Genomic DNA, 19,681 nt, shown 5'->3' on the forward strand with positions numbered 1-19,681 from the left:
GGCGCCGGGCGCTGCTCCGCTCGCACGGGCGCTCACCAGCCGCGCTGCCGGGCGGCACCGGGCCCAGCTACTGCACCTTTCCATCTAACAACAGCTAATCAGTTCTGGACTAAGGAAGCATTTAAAACACAGGGAAAATAATGAAAAATAATGCCAAGAGCGGGAGCAGGGGGAGCGGGRGGGAGGGAGGGAGCAGGGAAGAGGCGCAATCTTTGTCTTATTCTCCCTCCTAGTGCAGCAGCTTCCACTTCCCCCGCGCCGAGCGAATCTTCCCCCAGCTGCCGATTTCCACGTACTGGCAGATGTCTCGCTTCCCCTTTCTAATGCTTGGCAAAACCTACCACTGTAGGGTGAGAAATACAGGCTAAGGACCTGTTTTCCTAAGACGAGTTATCACGGCTAAGGCGTGAAGAGCTCTGGACACTTGGCCCGTCCCCTGCCTGGCGAGGACGGAGGAGCGTCTGCGACAGTCCGTTACCTGGGAACGCTCGGGAGCTTCCAAGGGTTCAGAGAGGGAGCAGCCAGGGGAATATCGGCGTGGGCAGCGAGAGCAGCGGGACGGAGCAAGAGCACTTGCCTTGCGACTCATTTGTTCAGTGTACAAAGTGATAAGATGTTTGTTTTGTCCAGCCACAGGCTGGAAAAGCAAATAAAATGCCAGGAGTGGGGAGGAGAGACCAGCTGGGAAAGCACTGCGGAAGACAGGCGGCACCGGCAGAGGGGAGGGCGGGAGGGAGAACCCACGGCTCTTACACTCTCCAGGACACCCTGACGTCAGCCGGCCAGACTAAACCCGGCATCTCTGTCTACTGGGGAATATGCCGTGCGGTGAAAACTGCAAACGCAGGAAAACCTCCGAAGGCAAGAAGCCGTAAGAAACAAATGTTCTTTCTCTGCCATACGTTAAGCACTACCACCGACAGACAGCCCACCGCCTTGGACCTCCTCCTTCCCTTCTGTTTCACAGCTGCGACACTCGGGACACATGTAAGGGACCCGAATGTCCAAACCCACCGGGGCAGTGTGGGAATCTCTTTGGAGGCAGGACTTTTACCACCCCCCGAATCTGCACAGCACCTACCACCTGCAGGCGCTACGGCTGCAAAGCACTGATAGGACTGCAACAGTACTCTCTCCCCATGTCTCCTACGGGCAGGCCTGCTGCAACACTGCCACCTCCTCATCACCGCAGGCACTCACTTAGAAACGTCCGTTTGAAGTAGAAAAGTAGTTAACCCTGAAGAGGGATTTGCAAATAAAGCACGCAGCCACATTGGCTGCTCTGGGCCAAGCACCTCTAATGACCATGCTTACATTCTATAAAAAGAAGGATTAGACTATCCAAAAAGCACTATCAGAAAAGAAAAACAAGGGGGTTTATTCAAGAAGAGAGAGGCAAAGCATTCTCACAGCAATTCATCCTAGTTAATGCTAATGCTTCTCTCCACCACCTGTTTCTTGAGCTGTGGCTGGGTCATCCCAAAAGATAAAGTCATTTTCTTTCCCTGCTTTGGCTCTGGCCAAAGAGATGCTCTTTCACCTGCCTGTATTCATGTTATTCTTTCATGTGTCACAGCTAACTGCCCTCACCCCTACCTGCAGGGCGTATCAAGTCTTAAATGCCATTCTTCCAAAAGTTTGAGATGGGAGAGGGATATAGGAGAGACTCAGGAGGGATGCAATGGGAAAGCAGGCACCCGGCTAGCAGGGTCCCTGAGCAGGAGGAGGGGAGCATCTCAGGGCTGGAGGCAACGGAGGACATTTGGTGAGAGATAAAGATCGATCTTAGGTGGGCTGATGAGGAGCCTGGGGTGGCTCTAGGCAAGGAAGAAACTCTGCAACAGAAAGATTGTCAGCATGAGTGTTTGAGCTGAGAAGAGCTGGGGATCAGGGGCAAGTGAGYTGGGTATTGAAACCTGGGAATCCAAGTGGCCCTTGGGGAAGGAGTTGGGTTTTCCAGACAAGACTCTTCCCCATCCCCGAAAGTACTAGGTGCTCACAATCCTGTTCTGATGTTGGAAGAAAGGAAGTCAAGCCGTGTGCCTTTCGTTATGCGTAGGCACAGGGTCACATAACCGGAACAGCAGACCAGAAAACACTACATTTGCAAAAATTAGCCAGGTAGTTACAGTTTACTAAAAGAGAGAAAATCATTCCATTTCACAGACAAGGGCCCTGAAGAATATTCTCAGTGCAAACAATGCACCTAGCTTTATTGAGTAACTTGAACAAAACTTTCTAAGACATTTTCCCCCTGCACAATGGCATTATTCCAGGTCCCAGAACTGGACTTGTTCTTTTGAGAAGATACTTCTTTCCTTTCCTGGGATGCAGCTCATTCATTAACTGTGGGTGAGCACTGGATGTGCAAATCCAGTTTACAACAATCAAAGCAAATTGGAAATTGTTGTACTTTGACTTAATTCCTTCTTTTTTCCCCAGACTGAAATAAAGAAAGGAAGGTCCTAGCTGCAGAACACTCAACAAGGAGAGACCTATTTAGGAAACTGGACCAAGTCCGTGTTCCATCCACACTTTTCCTTTCAACTTCCCACAGGAGCAACTGTAATTTTTGTTATCACTCACAAAATGTTGATACAGATAAGATTGCATTGTTACTACTGAAAGTAGAGCTACACAGGTTGACAGCAGTAGGAAAATAAGTCTTAATGTAAAGGCAGCCTCAAAACAAAACCATAAGCCTGTATTTTCTTTCCCTTGAAGACATCCCTAGCTGCATCAGTTGGTCTAGCAGAGAACATGAAAGACAACAGAGAGTATTAGAACTAGATCATTYACTAATAAGCAACGAACAGTCTTTCTATTTCCTCAAAAAACCTGAAAATTCATAGTTATTGTTCCACTGACTCCTTCAAAATTCCCAAATAATTAACAATTGATGTCATGTGCAGGTCCTCTTCCTGCATCTGTGCTAAATAGTTGTTCTTTTGGCTGAAGGGTTCTAAAAGAAGGAAAGCACTGTGCCAAGTGGCAATGACAGCAGGTACTGTCAATTCCTGTTAAAATGCCCACAGGTTAGAAAGCCCTGGTCATAGCAACTGAAGAGGACTGAACAGGCTAAGTCTAAGTTATTTTGTCCTTATTGGGCAGCTGTTCCTGGATCCACAACCTCAGATACAGCCTCTCCCTTCCAATATGAGAGGCTTTGGGCATACAGCTTCCGTGTGATTTCAAAGTTTTTGTGGTATTCAGATTTCCCCTAGGGCAAGAACATGGTATTTTGGGTGGAATTAAAAGCTTTGTAGAATATTTCACAAAGGAGATAGATTAATGGTGGAATGCTAGTCTGCTAATCTTCCTAACAGCAGGAATAGCCAGTAACAACACAGTCCCTTGGGTATCGATTTCTACTCTCATAACTGATAGCAACTGGGGCAAGAGGAGCGTAGCTTAAAGAGTCTGAAGCATTAGTCATGTCCACTGCAGTTGGCACACACACTCCTAAAAAGGAACACTTCGTTCAGGAAGTCTCTTGATGCCATTAGGGGAAAATAAAAATAAAACAAAGCTCTAATTTTCTCACAGGCACAGCCCCGTATGCTGAGTGACTCCACAGCCATGGAATTTTCTGTAGGATCCACCCCCTACCGCAAAACCACTTGACAAAAACTAACCTTTCATTAACAAAGTTCCAGTACTTTCAGCTGCAATGACAACTGTTCAAAGGTGAACTGAGTATGAACAGTCACTGAACTAGGACATAGCAACTTTTGCATAGTAACTCTTATTTGAGGTTGTACCTCTTATACAATACAGCTGAGAGGGCAAGGGGAGAGAGATGGTGCTTTCGGGGATGGTTCAGGGCAAGGTGGCAGCTTAAGGTGTTTTCCAAGAGGGAACACACCTGCAGGGAAACAGCTGTGCATAGCGCTGGTGGTGACTGCTGGCAGGGCAATCCAGCTGCCATGGGGCTCCTTTACCCTGTGAAGACAGCAAAAAAAAAAGGACCTGAAAAGAGCCAGGAGCTGCAGCCAGTTTCATCTGAGCTGCAGCTGCCCCATGTATCTTGGTGAGGTGCTATACCATCAAAATTGATCTTGAGAAATGGAGAAATGTAGGCATCCATAACCATCTCATTCCTGTCTCTAGCAGGCAGCTCCCATTACACTCATCCTTGGCCAGACACAGACAGCAGGACCTGGGGCACAGAAGTGCTAAACTGGGCAATTGAAAGTATAAGATTTGAATTATATACAAAGCTATACATGTCCTGTTCCTCTGGCTTCTGGATAACAAGCCACAAACTGCTGCCTGCACRGTCACATTACATGAGCCCATTGCTTAATATTGTCCTATAAAGTTACCTAGCCAGCTAGGAATTCCTACTTCCCAAAACATAGCACAGGAACAAATTTCTTGCAGCATCATGTTTTGAGTAGTAGTTGGCAGCTAAGGGGGGCACAGGGGTCTCTAAAACCTGCCTGCAATACACCCCAGTATAAAGAGCTCATTCTCCTATAGTGCTGCAACCATCCACTGCCTTTGAAAACCTGCATGCAGAGTTGGCCTCCTGAGTAAAGAGGAGGAGACAAGATCGATATGGCTCCATAGAGGACAGCCTGCTAAAGSAAACTAGCAGGAGGGCCTGAGGAGGAGGGAGGCTAAGAGCACTGGAGAATTCAGCGAAGACTGAAGCAAAGCCCTTTGGAAACCTGCAACTACTTTTGATGCTGTATTAAGACAACAGTGATTTGTGAAGGTATGAAGCGAGCCTCCATGCAGCAGTCTTATAGATTTCAGATAAGGGCACATTATGGATAGATGCCATTTAAGCTGATGTCCCCTAGTTGAACAGTCCCTGAGAGGTTCAAGCACAGGAGCAGTGGCTAATTCATAACATTCCTGGTTGCACAGCCTTATCTATTTTGACAGGCTCTGAGCTGAGATGGCCTGACCTTTGGAGCTTTATCTAAAGGCCACAAATAGTCTGTTTGACTTTCTAAATAGCTTAGTCCTGTTTAGGTAGTCACCGGTTGCTTTTAACATTCATAGTATGTAACCCCATCTCCTCAGGACACATACTGGTCTTTGGAGAAAAATAAAAACAATTGTACAGATTGAAAGTGCAAAAATGTAATTCTAGATCTTGTTATAAATCTGAGGTACTAAGTAAAAAGCAGAGAGGCAATCTGCAATAGGCTGAAAATATGATTTGCCAAAGAGATCCTCTTGGCGTAGCTCTAGCCACTGAAATGAGATCTTCTGTAAGAATAGCACAAAAGGATCCTGGCACACAACAGTTCCCATCAGGCATGTAGCTAAGACTAGATTCAAGGAGCAGGAATGGACAGCATCCTTGAATAGAGGAATATCTCCTAAGAACTGTTTTTTAAAACGGTTTAATTACAAGGAACTATGCCCACAACCACAGTCAAGAACTACTGTACTTTCTTTAGAGGAAAAAAAAAAAGAGTTCTGTAACCACGCAAAGAAGGCTTGTAGAGGCCCAGGTTTGCCAGACTCCAAAAAAATCTGCTCCGATCTCTTATGCTCTCCAGTAGGACATTCTCATACGAGCATCAGCAACCATACTACAAGGCATTCCCCTCTGCCGCTTTGTTGGAACAAAGGATCTTACTCCAAGAGACAAAATCATCTTATGACAGGCCGAAACCCATCAAATACACTGAAACTTAACTCTTTTTCATCCGTCAATGGAGACGTTCCAGAGACGAGCAGTGGTGGAGAAAAAGGTGAACAGAGTTACTTTCCCTTCATAGTGAGAGAATGATGCCTGTTTTGAGACATGGGTCTCTCATGCTCTTTTTCAGATGTTATACTGCAGTGTCACTGCAGCAACATACTAACTTCAGGTTCTAGTACTGTAATGACAGTGAACAACTCTGCAGCCTACCCACTCTGCAAACAGCAGATGAGCTGTTCAGGTCCCACAAAACTATTTGTGCCAGCTAGTCTCCTGAAGCAGACTGCTGTCTTAGGTTTTGATTTACCTCCTAGATGACAAATAAAGAAGGTTGCTTTATTAACATGACACACACATGTTACCTGGCAGCACTTGCACTGCATTTTTTAATCTGTCAGAAAAGGAACTCAAAGAGGCAGCCTGCTGACTAAAAGCATCAGAAAATCTGAATGCACTCTGATTTCTGATGAAGAAGCCAGGAAGACTCTCAGATCCTATCTAGACTTCGCACTACAAATTGTAACTCATCATTAGCTAATTAGTTCATTATAATGAGAGAAAGTTATCATTTCAGGACACTAACAGTGTTAGGCCAGTATCAGCATAGCACAGAAAAGCAAGGCACACACTGGGATACGGTGTAACGTTCCCAGGCGCTATGGTGTAACAAGCTTTCCAACCTGAGACAGATTCATCCTGTTGCTTAGACAGGATACTTGGAGTCAGGTCTAGGGAGATTGCTGTAAATGTAGAGAGGCTCTGGTGAAAGTAACTGGAATAGACATCAGGATCATCAGAAGCAGATGGAAAAGTCTGCCAGTCGAAAGTAAGTCTCCTACAGAACATGAATTACTCTTTCACAAACTGCACTTCAGATACATACTCTGGAATACCACAGATGCACCAGAGGTGAAGTAAGGCCCTTGATCAAGTTTTCTAGGTCACTGCTAGACTACTGAGCACTATCTTGCACTGCCAGCATTTGCTATGCATCATATCCCTTCCACCCCTCTACTAGGTACATAGGAAAGGAGCACTCTGGGAAAAAAAACAAAAAACAAACAAACAAAAAAAACCCACTAATCTCTGAGATTGGGCTACCCAAAGGACTATATCAATTTTCATTTTTATGAACTGTTAGAAAAATTATATTAAAATACAAAGAACATTTGTCCCATGACTATGCAGTTGTTGGTCAAAAAGGTATTTTTAGATCTGAATGTCAGCCACTGCTGAAAAAACAATCCACAGCTACATGGCCAGATACAGGACTTGTCCTGGAGGCCACTATAAGGACATTACATAAAGATCTTCCAGGTTGCTGTCACTGTTGCTATGAGGCATTTCATACTTTTCCCTAGAAACAGTTCAGAATTCTTGAAAACTTGGGATGGCATTACATAAAACTGAATTTAATATCAAAAGGAAAGATACAATGAACAATGCATTCAGCATATTTGTCCTTTTCATGTTCTGTTTGATAAATCCTCTATTTACCATTTCCTTGAAGGTGCTTCAGTTTCTTCAGTTTTTTTTTTTTTTTTTTTNTTTTTTTTTTTTGTCTGCGCTAAGGAAACAGAAATATGCAGCATGTCTGGATCTTGCTCTGCTCCAGGCTCTGCTTGAAAATCTGAATTCAGGCATTAAAGAATACCTATTGCTTATACCTTTACTTTAACTATAAAATACCTATTGCTTTACCTTGTCAAGTAAATATGCTCTATTAAAGGCCAGGTAGCCTATTATCAGACATTCTCAAGAGAATGTTTGCTTGTGATAAAGATGCATGAAGTTAAGCTGTGTCTTTGAACAGTGTGATAATATCCATACCCACCTGTGTTGGATGGAGTAAAGCCTGGTAAGGATGGGCTGTTGAGGCCTGGGAGCAAGACTGGAGGGATGCCCTGTAGTGCTGGGTACGCAGCAGGAAGGTTAAGAGCTTGCAGAGGGGTATTATCAAACATGCCCTGCTGTTGAGCTGCCAGACCAAGAACCTCATTGGCTTTTTTGATCCGGTCCAACTCCTGCTGAGCCATCAACTGACGTACAGTAGCTGGGTCAAAATACTCCTTTTCCTTATCCAACTGGCTTCCAATGGTTTCTTTAACTTTGGAGATATGCTGTTGAGAGAAGATATGGTCACGTACAGACAGTCGAGCGCTGTACTTGATGCCACACAAAGTGCACTCTGTTTTGGGTCCCTCATAACTTGTTTGGTTTATACCAAAATGCTTGGCCATGCTGAGTTTGGACTTCTTCTCCTTTGCCCTAGCATTCTGGAACCAGACCTGAACAACTCTCTTTGGCAGTCCAATGTCATTGCCCAGGACCTCACACTCCAGCATGGTAGGTGTCCTGTAGTCATTAAAGCATGACTTAAGAACTTTCAGCTGGAGATTAGTCATCTGAGTGCGAAAGCGTTTCTGTCCAGGCCGATCCCCACTCTCTCCAGACTTGCTGGCTGAACCACTTGCACCAGGGCTGGGTGAGCAGGGGTCTGCAAGGCTGGATGTTTCACTATAGTCCACAGTACCTTCATTATCGTACTCTTTGCTGTAAAAGCTGGGCGCTGGGCTGACGAGGCCAGAAGATAGCCGATCTTCATATTCAGACATTGCTATCATGGCAGCCTTTGTCAAACCTTCGCTGGGTCCTGATGCTGATTTGGTTTCGGTTGCAATCCCTGTTGCACTATCATTGTCTGCGTTCCCTTCATCTCCTGTTGTAGTGTCTGTGATTGCAGTGTTGACAGAAGAGCAGTCATCGTTGTCCAGCTTTGTTTGGTCAAAGCTCAGGTTGACTGAGGACATGGAGGGACTCTCGAAGTCTTCTATCCCTTCTACCTTAATGGAGGATGGACTCAGCAGAGTTCGAGGTGACAGTTCCATGCTCTTGTTCACTGGGGAGAGAGGAACACTCTGACCATCACTGCTAGTTGGTGGCATGTGGGAAAAGCTCGCTCCATCAAAGATATCACCCTTCATTTGGAGTCCCCCATCACAATCTAAGAGCATAGCAGACAAAGTCAGGTTGTATCCAGCTCGCTTGGCCTCATGCCAGTGACGGGATCGGATATGAGCTTCAAGAGCTGTCTTTGCTTTAAAGAGAGCTCGGCAGAAAGGACACCGTCTGTGGGCTTGGGCAGGCCCTACAGCTCTGAACTGTCCCTTCCTCTCTCGTGCGCGGGTGTTCTGAAACCAAACTTGCACCACGCGTTTCTTTAATCCCACTTCATGTGCAATGTGATCCAACATYTTCCGTGTTGGATTGGAATCAAGCAAGTATTTCTGATAAAGAATTTCCAGCTGCTCTGGGGTAATCGTTGTCCTCAGACGTTTATCCCTTTGTGGTTCTTCTCCTCCAGTCCCACTGTCATTTTCTCCTGGACTTGCACTGGCCTTTTCCTCCAGCTTTCTCTTCAGTGTGTTCATTGTGGATGTTGGTGTTGATGGTGAAGTGGCTGAGCTTGCTGGAATCTGTGGTAATGTTCCAGACAGCAGCTGGCTCGCAAGTAGTGGATTACTGGGATCAAAAAGCATGAAAGGCATATCCAGCGTTCTGTCCAGGAATGGGGGGTGGATAAATTGATTTTGTGCACTCAAAAAGTGAAGCTGCTGATGCTCCTGCCAATGCTCAAAGGAAGGAAATGCCAGCTTACACTGGTCACACTGGTATGGGATTAGCTGAGGAGGTAGGTTTGCCAACTGTTGAGGGGTGGATGTGTGAATGGGTTTGAGGGAGAGATGTGAGAGCTGAGAGGGGCTTGGGCTTGACTGTGACAAGGAACACTGWGGTGGTTGTGGAGGGGGAGGTGGCTGCTGCAATGAAGAAGGGGAGGATAACTGTGAAATCTTTTGGTGAGCTGAACTTGTCTTTTGTTCTCCTTGGTCCTGTTGCTGCTGAGACTCTTGCTTTGGTTGCACTTGCTTCTCTTGAGTTTGGTTTTGCTGTGTACTTGGAGGTTCAGACTGCTTTGGTTTCTCATCTGTAGCTTCTGCTTTAGAACTATAGGTGGAAGAATCATCTGCCTCAGCAGTGAGCTGCAGAAAAGCTGAGGAGGCTGCATTAGCTGAAGATGTAGGTGTGCTGTAAGCTTGTGAGGGCATCGGTGTGCTGCAGGAGGAACTGGTTGGAGTCAAGAGCTCCATTGCATCCATAGAGTCTTCATTCTGGCTATCATCCTGTCCATCCTCATCCTCGTCTTTGTAACAAAGCTTTTTCTGGTGTTTAATAAGATCAAAAATGCGCTGAAAGACTAGACTGCACTTTTTGCATTGGTAGTTCAAGTTGCTTGTTCTAATGTATCTGTCATTTGTAAGCTCCCGCCGTTCCCCATCTTTGCCTTCTCCCTGATTCTCATAGTTTTTCCGAGCTTTTTGACGAGCATTCTGGAACCACACCACTATGACACGTGTTGGGAGGTTCAGCAAGTTAGAAAGCTGTTCAAATTCATCATCCTTTGGATAGGCATTGGCATCAAAAAAATCCTGCAGGACTCTGAGTTGGTAGTCAGTAAAGCGTGTCCTGGAGGATCGCTTGCTTCCCCAGTACTCCTGCTTTTGAGGTTCTGGAGAAGGAGGCCGTGAGTCTATCTTCAGTTCTTCCAAGCTGGTAATGGGAGGATTACTGAAGTTGTATGGGGAATCCTTGTTGCGCTGGCGTTCTTTGAACAGAGTATTTCTGAACCAGTGCTTGATCACCTTCTGGGGCAATCCAGACTTGTCCGCCATCTCTTTGATTTGTTCCTCACTTGGGGARTTGTTAATATCAAAATACTGCCGAAGGACTCTGAGCTGGTCATCAGTGATCCGTGTGCGTGGCCTCTTGTTCTGCTGCTGCTGGAGAAGGCTAGGGTTGAGCTGATGCTGGTACAACTGGGCCAGGTCGGCAGGCAGAGGGTCTACGGGACCAAGCTGGGGCGGCAGCTGAGCAGGTAACGTTTGTAGTGGCATGGTTTGCATCATAAGTGGTGAAAAAATGGGGAGCTCCATTGGCATAGAGAGCTGGGTGAGCGGCACAGATGGCTGGGCTGGTGCAATCGTAGGAGAGGTAATAGGTGGAGCAGAAGTAGGAATGGTAGGAGTAGAAGCTGGCTGAGGAGGTGCTGGAGGAAGTGGTGGTGGCGGAGGTGGAGGTGGTGGTGGTGGCTCTGGGGTCTGAGGTCTTAGTGGGTACAGTTTATCATAGTGTTCTCTGTACTGTTTGGCAAATCTCTCTAACTGCTTAAAGGGAAAGTAATGTTGGTGAACATGCTCTTGGTGACTCTTCAGAATGAGGATGTTTGAAAAAAACTTGCCACATGTATCGCATTCAAGCTTTTCCAAGTTCTCACCTTGCTCTGTCTTCCCATTTTTCTTCTGCACCTTCTGCTTGTTCTCATTATACTGAATGACGAGCTCAAAGCCAAAGTTTTCCAGCAAGGCTTTTGTGGCATTCCCTCTTGCATCAGATGCAATACGTGGAGGAAGCAAAGAGGGCTCTGAATTATTGCCTGGTGCAAAGTCTTTCTTGTCTTTGGGCTTTAAGTTATCAGGCAGAGGTTCCTTAGACACTGCATTATTGTCTCCCCTCTCTGTATTTTCCCTTTCCCTTGGGGTTTCTTTTTCTTTCTCCTTCACTACAGATTTATTTTTCTTCTCTGGGTGCTGGCTTTGTTGTATAAGGACAGAGTGAGGTTGTGACAAAGACAGCTGACCTTGCTGCTGTTGTAAGAGTTGTGGATGGCTCTGCTGTGGGAGCTGAACTTGAGCCTTCAGGTCCTCCAGCAAGCTTGGACCTGTACCAGTCAATGTCAGTGCACTGCTGGTGACAGGCAAGCTAACTTCTGGATTGAGCTGGAACTCGGCACTGGGGATGTAAAAAGGAAACAAAAGATGTTGCTGTTGCTGAAGCTGCAGAAGGGTCTCAGTGGTCATTGGAAAGTGCGGCAAAAGTGCTGGGTTGAACAGCTGAGACTGCAGGAGAGCAGCTTGTTGCTGCAGCTCTTGCTGCAGATGGGCCTGGACTTGGGCCTGGGCCTGTGCCAAGGTTTGAGCTTGCTGCTGTTGCTGTTGCTGCTGCTGCTGCTGTTGCTGCCTGGATGCAATCATGTCTGCCAGCTTCTTCCGGTTTACCTCTTTGGGCTCAGAAGGAGAGGAGATATTAGTGCTAACAGGGTTGCCCAAGGGAGGAATTCCCACACTGTCACTGGATACCTGGTTGAGTAGGCTGGGAATGGGAGTCATGCCTGAATTACTTGTGTTGGTGGTTGTAAAAGTATTACTGTTGCTAGTGCTCACCGGACTTGGCGTGGATGAACCCAATGAGAGACTGCTGCTGCTGCTATTGCCAGCTCCATTACTACTGCCACTGCCCCCAGCCGCCTCCAGTTTGGCAGCACGAGCCTTGGTTTGGTGTAGGACAGACCTCATGTGGATCTCCAAAGTAGAGCTCTGACTGTAGGCCACACTGCAGGTGTTGCACTTAAAAGGTTTGTTATCTGGGCTGCTAGTAGGCTCAGGCTGCCCAGTAGCAGACTCCTGGAGCGCTCTTTTCAATTTATGCAGATGAGAAACTGAATTGTAATGGACCAGAAGAATGTTCTTTTGTGTGAAAGACTCTTTACAAACTGTGCATTTATAAGGGCGAGATGGATCTAGGAATTTCTCCATAGTGAAGTTAGGGCCTTTTCTGAAGGGTAAGGCCCTCTTTGGTTCTGAGCCAGAGTCCTCTTGCACTGACCCAGAATCACTACCTGTAGGGCTTTGCTTATCTTCCAAGTCACTCTCTTCCTCCTTATCTTCTTCAACTATTATAGTGTGGTCTTCAGCAAGTGAAGGGTCACCCATGGCAAGGAGGTCTCCATTGACCAAAAGACCACCATACAGCTGCTGAATGTCAGCTTCACTCAACTCCAGATGGCTGGTTTCCAGGTGCTTCTTCAAGGCCTGGAAGGTTCGGAAGCTGCGCTGACAGAGGCAGCACATAGTGGCTGCTCTGATCACATGGTACTGAGAATGGAGCTGMAGCTTCTCAATGGTTTTGAATGCCAGGCTGCACTGGTTACAACGGTATTTGTAGACATGGCGATCAGATACCGGCAATTGAGGCCGCTTTGCATGAACTTCATTGAAATGTGTCTGCAGGGCTGCTGAACTTTTGAACACCTGGTTGCACCCCTTCTTCCAGCAAAGGAAACCAGAATCCTCCCTGGCCGAGCTCTGATCAGCTGGAACTGGTTTAGGATCTCCACTGTGCTCTGCACTTTCAGATGACAAAAGGCTCTTTCCTGAGTCCTCAGAGATCTCTGTGAAAACAAAATCAGAACAAAACCAGAAGCATGAAAAGATGCTGAGTGCTCATCTCAAAAAGTTTAGGTAAGGCCCACCTCTGCCATCCATTTAGATTGAAAACAAGAAAGAAACAGCCCTGAYTGTGTTTTCACTGGGGACTGGACAAAACTCCAGCACTTCCTTCTCCTGACCATAGGCAAGAGCATTTTCCCCTCACCATTACTTTGGCTAAGGCTGCCATTTCTYATGGGTTTTCCTTTAGCCCAATGAAAATTACACCAGCACACAAGGGTTGATCAGTACCCTCTTTCTGGCTATGGTACGGCAATGTTATTTTCTCTGCAAGAGGATAGGTATTTCTAACATTTCTCCTATACCTTCTTTCACTGATTTTAATACCAGCCCATTACCCGTATCATGGCTCATTGCATAAACCTACACAATCTACTTTCTTGCCTACTTTGAATATCTGCAAATTATTCACAAAACACACGTTCCCTTAGCTGCATTTAGCACCTTTAATTTTTCCTTTTAAGTGAAGGCCACCCATCCACCTATCTGTCTTTGCTGTTTTTCTTTGATGTCCTGGCTTCTTTTCCAATAAGAAGGGTCTCAAACTCAACGTAATGCTTGAGTCTTGGTCCTATCAAAGCTAAAACCAACAGGAATGAAATTCAGGCCCTTCTAGGGGGAGSTCAAAGGGTTTTCTTTGAGGGATAAAGGGAGAGGAGACAATAAACAGCAGAGGGAATGCACTGCCGCATTTCCAGGGTCTGAGAGCAGAGTTCTGCCAGCAAAGACAGTGCAGTTTGGATAGAGGCCGAACAGGGGATCCTACTGTCCAGTGCAGCTCTAGCTACCTCGGCTGTGTCAGTGCTGTCCCACCAGGATCTCTCCCTTTGTGCTGCATGCCTGAAAGGAAGCAACAGTTGTCTTAATTCTCAGTCTCCTTGCAGACTCTTTCCAGGAGCGCACCACTGAAGGACTATCAGTATTGTTTCCCTACTAGGTTTGAGATTATACACCTTTGCCTGTGCAGAATGATATTCTTATGATGTTCTCACATCATGCCACAAAGCCAGGAGTAAATAGCTGTTAACTTAAAGGCAAGTCTTCTTCATAATACAACACGGCAATGAAAAAGGCAGAGTAGCTCTGGGATGGATAAGCACTGCAGCAGCTCAAACCTCCTCAGACTGTGTTGGCAATGTGCATAATTCAGCTATGATGTGGACTAAGCAAGTAGAGCGGAGGTGGCGGTAGATTCTCTGTGGCCAGCAGCAGCAAAATATTTGGTTTCTCTACCAATTCCTTAAGCCCTCTACTCTGTTTTTCACTGTTCACATCCAGTGTTCTCCATTGCCAGGATTCAACATAATTTCCAAATGTACCACCACAGTGGGTGAGCTGTGTTCACCTGACTTCTGGTCACCAGCTTGGAGCTGCTCAGCTCTGTTGTACTGTGGGGACACACAGGGCACTGGCCTGTTTGTGGCACAGGATGGGAGACTGCTCTGCTGTGCACTTGCTGGCTGCRGACCTCAGGATGTGCAGTTGGAAATCAAACAGGTGTAGATGTCCCCAGACACAGTCTCTGGCCTGGTGACCMGAGCTGGGCAAATCAGGAAACCCCAGATTATCAGAGGCAAACCTTGTCAGTCACACTCACCAGGCTGCTTCCCCGCTTCTTCGGTGTTGGAATTCCCATCTTTGTCTGGAGCAGTTGCTGGGAGAAACATGCTGCTGGGCATCATCACCTCAGGTGTTGTCACCTGGAAACGGAGGGAGGGAAGGATGTAGGGAATAGAAAAACACAAGAAAATGTTTTAAATATCTTCAGTGGCAAAAYCAGACATCAGTATTGTAAAGTCAGGCGTCATTTTTCATAGCTCACTGAAGACTCATGTTTATTAGACAAAGCTCACATCAGTCAAAAATGTTTCTACAGTTACATTCTGGACATAATTAGCAGTGCACACTTGAAGAATAATCTTATTATTAATATTTTTTCTTTATGTAGAATTCAGACTTTGATCACTGACAATGTTTTGTCATGGGCTGTGAAACTTCTTGTGCAACCAATTAGGTAGATAAGTTGAAAGGCCCACCTTAAGCTGCTGAAAACATAATAAGGCCCCTAATTAAATCGTACCTTGTAAAGTRCACTGTAATCTTGAACTAGGGAGCATTGCAGCACTGTTTTCAAAGTGTATCGATGCAGGAAAAGGAGGGGCATGAGAAAGTAGAGTACAAATAAGCAGAGAGGTGACAAAAGAAAGGATGAATAAGGAAAGACTAAAAAGACAGTGAATCATCTGCAAAATGAAAAGCTTTTGGTAACCCTTTCCTTGCTCCGACTGATATGGTCCTTTTGCCTCTCTTCAAATGTTTGTCCAGAACCTGCATTGTCATTACCAGTGCAGGACTTAAACTTCAAGATTTTTAAAGAGCTGAAAATTTTGTGTGGTTCAACTAGAGACGCCCTCTGAAAGAGTCAAATGATTATACTAGTCTTTTCTTTTTTTTCTTTTTCTTTTTTTTCTTTCTTTTTTCTCTTTTTTTTTCTTTTTTTTTGGAAAATCACATTCCTTTGTGTGAATCCAGTCACACTGAAAATATAAACTACCTGGCTAGCAGTTTGTGCATGGATGGTATCAAAAGCAGGACAAAATACCCTTCTTTCTGAGTCAGTATCCAAGAGCATCTTAAAAGCCAAACCACAGCCACAGTTCCAGAGCAATCACTGGAAGGACAGTCCCGTACCACCACTGACATTCACATGCATGGTTGCCAGCACTGCTCATAGGCCAGCAGCAAGTAAAGATGTCACTACAGCTTCGAGTAGCCGTGGTGCTTCCTCGCAGCTGACATCAAAGAACCAGTCCCATTTACGAGGAATCATGGTACTTGAAGCAACAGAAACCAAAAATGACTTGCAATGCTTTTGTTGCAGTGCTTGAGCTCCCAGCCTCTGCCTGCTGGAAAGGTGAGGTGTAAGAGACGCTCTTGGACAAGTATGTTTCCTAGAAAAACAAACCTCCCCTTCCTTCTATCAGACGCTGAGAAGGCATGTGAACCTTGGATTTTGGAAGAGACTAATGAGGCTCTTACATTCCTGGAGTATAGATTGCTTTCTGCAAGTCAGAGACCACAAAGCTCTGACTGYACCACACGAGATATTAACAAATCTGTGGTGAAGCTGCAGCCAAAATGCTGTAAATCTCTGTGCAGGACCTGAAGTCTGCCTTATCTATGCATACGTCAAATCCGAACAAGCACAGACTAGACCTTGGTTTCATTAATACAGCAGAAGAAAATCAGTCCATGAAAAGCTTCAAAAACAACAGTTTGCATATGYGTGGCTCCAGGCACCCACACGGTGCAGGGGAGGGATGCTGAGATTCTGCAGTGAGCGGGTRGGTGAAGGTGAAGAGAGGAAGAGCCACAGCATTTGGCTCTAGACATCTGCAGGAAAAGCAGCTGACACTGATAAATCACAAGGAGGGAAGCTGAGCACACCAAATTCATTCCACCTTTTATTCTAACCAGGAGCATCTGATGGCTGTGGGTGGTGGGTCACGAGATGTGAAAGGTCACTGGTTAATTCATAGTAAACGGGCTCTGAGGGGGGGATGAGCAGGGAAGCAGAGCAGGAAAGGCAAGGAAAGGAGCTGTCCCTCTCAGTTTTATCAGCAGGGAGAGTGCTTTCCTAGGATCTTTAGGAATTATGAAAAATAAATCATGAGAAATTAAAAAAACCCCAACAGAGTAGAAAAAGAATAAAATTATCTAACACCTCAGCTGCACATCATTATAGAAAACTGTGGGCTTTTTATACGCGTTACAGTAAGGCAGCCATCCCCACTACCAGACTCAGTACAACGGATCAGTAATTGTTTTCATACACTTTAATTAGAAAAACTCAGATGGCTATGAATAATAATGGAAAAGAGAGACTTTTGCACTTGAAAGGTTGAAGTCAATCAAGTGTGAATGACGGCAAAAAAGAAAAAAAAAAGACACCAATTCATCAGGCCTCTGTTGTCTCGCCGCGTCTTTAATCATAATTCCTGATTGGGATTCAAGAAGGCAGTAAGCAGCGGTTCTTTGTCTGCCTTCACCTTCCGTCAATTAACTCTCCCCGAAATATAATCATCAACCTCACATGCTCCTCTGCATCYTAATCTGGGTCTCCAAACCAATAAGTCCTGCCCTATATATGTTTAAGTAATTACCTTTATCTACCTGCATCTCCATAGCCACAGTTCTCACCCTCCTTCTGCCCCTCCCTCCACAAAAAGAAAAAAGAAAAGCTCTGGTACATTAAATTGTTATAGGCACAAAATCCTGAAAGGCAAAAAGAAAAAAGCTCAGAGGAAAGTGCAGGAAGCCTGAAATTCTAGGTATGGATGTAGGGCAACTGCTGACAGTCCAGACAGATGTGCACGGCTGCCACTGGGAAATAAAACTTTGAAAATAAAGCACTTGCTTCAGCAACTGATCTAGCTCCTGCTTTAGTCATTTACCAGCTCAGCACTGTTCAGGTTTCTTCTTAAAACACTGCACCCCTTTCCCAYGCCATTTTCCAGGGCAAGCCTGCTCTGTCTCTTCACCCTCATGGACCATCACCCGAGCAGGACCAAAAATAAAGAATAACGAAAATGGGCTGCATAYCTCAAATCAATTTGCATTTACACTGAATTCCAGACTCCCCACTTTGAACTATTTTGTCCTTTCACACTGCAAACCCTTTGGAGTAGATACCATTTCCTTGTGYGTGCAGAAAATGTCTTGTGGGTTGTGGCTGCTTTTGTAATACAAATAATAAGAGTATCAAGGGGGAAGGAAGGCTCCAGAGGCCACGGTCACCCAACAGATTAAACAAGGAGTGATGCTCTAAACCGCAGAATTTTGTACTTTAGATGTATTTAAATAGCATAGCTGTTCTGGTGATAGAGAAGAATTATTTACCTTGAGCACAGGCCATGTTAGCTCATACGATCCTGTGTGCTCTCTACACCCCTTTCACCTGAGCAGGCAACACCAGGGATGYAATCTAGCATCTGCCCTAAAGCGTGCTAACTAGCTGTATCTCCTTGTTTTAATTTCTCTTTAACACCAACTTTTTCATGATATCAACAAGACAGTCAATTTGAACCGTTATTTAAGAAAAGCCCCACAAATGTAAGGTGCAGTGTAATTTCTTACATTCGTTATTTGTTATCTTTGAATCTGTTAACTGCTGCACTGTCAAGGAGCTGCATGAAGCCCCCCTGCAACCATACAAATGGGTAACAAGGACGGTCCCTGCTTTGGAGGGGCTTGTGATTTGTACTTCTCCTTTCTTCYTCCTATGCATATTTGTTTAGCTCTGTCTAACATTAAACTGTAGCCCCTTTGCAGCTGCAGCTATGGTATTTTGGCCCATAAGCTACCAGCAAAGCCTTTCAGGCTTAGAAATACTAATCTTTTGCACACTCAGATTTTCTAATCCACCTCTGCAGACAGCACTGAAAACACATGCCCCACACCACCTGCTCTCACYGGGTCTCTTCTGGGTTCTTGTCCTGCACAATATTATTGTACAGAATATACGTGGTCTCCTTGAACTGGGTGACTCCTGGATCTTTCTGTCTAAATAAAAACAAGAGATGGGGTAGAACTAGTAGCTCAGTCTATCTGTTGTCTTTGACAGCCCAATTTTTGAATACGAATGTATAGATAAAATTCAATTCCTGATGATGCAGCAAACATTCAGTGAGTGYTCACTGCTCAGAAAGCCATCACTGACAACAATGAGGGAACTGTTGTTTCATGCCATGAAATATGGCTAAAGGACTTGCTAGGCTGAAGAGCCAAGAAGCGAAAAGCATTGGTCAGAGACTTTGGCAATGTCTCCCACTCCCCACATCCAACATGTTTATCTTGTAGTCTGTACTGAACACGGAAACTTTGGCTGTAGAATTTCACTTGGCAATAAACTGCAGAGCTTAGAAGATGGAAGATACTGCTGAAGTTGCTGGGATAAGCACCTGTACTTCCAAGTACCCCCCATTTTGGACAAAATTCAGATCCTCTTACACGGATAAAATTTCTTTAAGATGAAGAGATCCACTTGTATGCTTGGGCATCCCAAATTGATGGCCATTTCTAAAAATAATGTGSTCTAGCGAATTACTAAGCATTACAAAAACCCTCAAGGAGCGAAACCACATCTCCTACCTCCCTATCCTGTGAATCCCTTCATCAGACCACACACACTCTGACATCTATGGTCAGCAAAAGATTTACCTGTCACCAGCTTTCAGAACAACCTGTGAGTTCATTCTCACAGCTGACCACCCACAGCAATGACAAGTGTGGCTCCTGCTACTACTGCTTCTAGCATATTTTTAAGATGATGAACCACAGAGCCTCTTAAGAGTATGGGCCTGAGGCTTAGAGCTGCAACATCACTCTTGTGCTGGCCCTGGGCAGCAAGACACAGGCGTATGCTTGGCACGTTTGAAAAATGAATCTTTGGATAGTGTGAATAGCCAGCCCTCTTTACACAYTGGACCTGTCTTCTTACTCTCCTCTGGACCAAATGATCGAACATGTGGAGGTTCTACATGGTCCTCTGTAAATGCCACACAAATGCTGAAATCACGTGGCTTTGAAAAGAAAACCTCTAGAAAGGGTCTGAGGAGATACAGTACTACCCCTACGTCCATGCAACCAGGAGGAAATACACATGCAATGCAAG

General features: G+C 45.4%; 1 protein-coding gene across 1 annotated transcript in view; it reads right to left on the reverse strand.

Moving 5' to 3' along the window:
• Positions 1–19,681, reverse strand: part of ZFHX3 (zinc finger homeobox 3) — a 196,080-nt gene that overhangs the window by 6,497 nt on the left and 169,902 nt on the right. Inside the window, exons 8-9 of the mRNA XM_085305745.1 lie at positions 14,606–14,708; positions 7,412–12,950 (exon numbers count right to left, since the gene is read on the reverse strand). Of these exons, the coding sequence (XP_085161871.1) occupies positions 7,412–12,950; positions 14,606–14,708 (5,642 nt within the window). The remainder of the gene's footprint in view (positions 1–7,411; positions 12,951–14,605; positions 14,709–19,681) is intronic.

This window comes from Rhea americana, unplaced genomic scaffold (assembly GCF_003343005.1).
Source record: "Rhea americana isolate MKP2758 unplaced genomic scaffold, rheAme1 scaffold_226, whole genome shotgun sequence".
NCBI classification, from domain to species: domain Eukaryota; kingdom Metazoa; phylum Chordata; class Aves; order Rheiformes; family Rheidae; genus Rhea; species Rhea americana.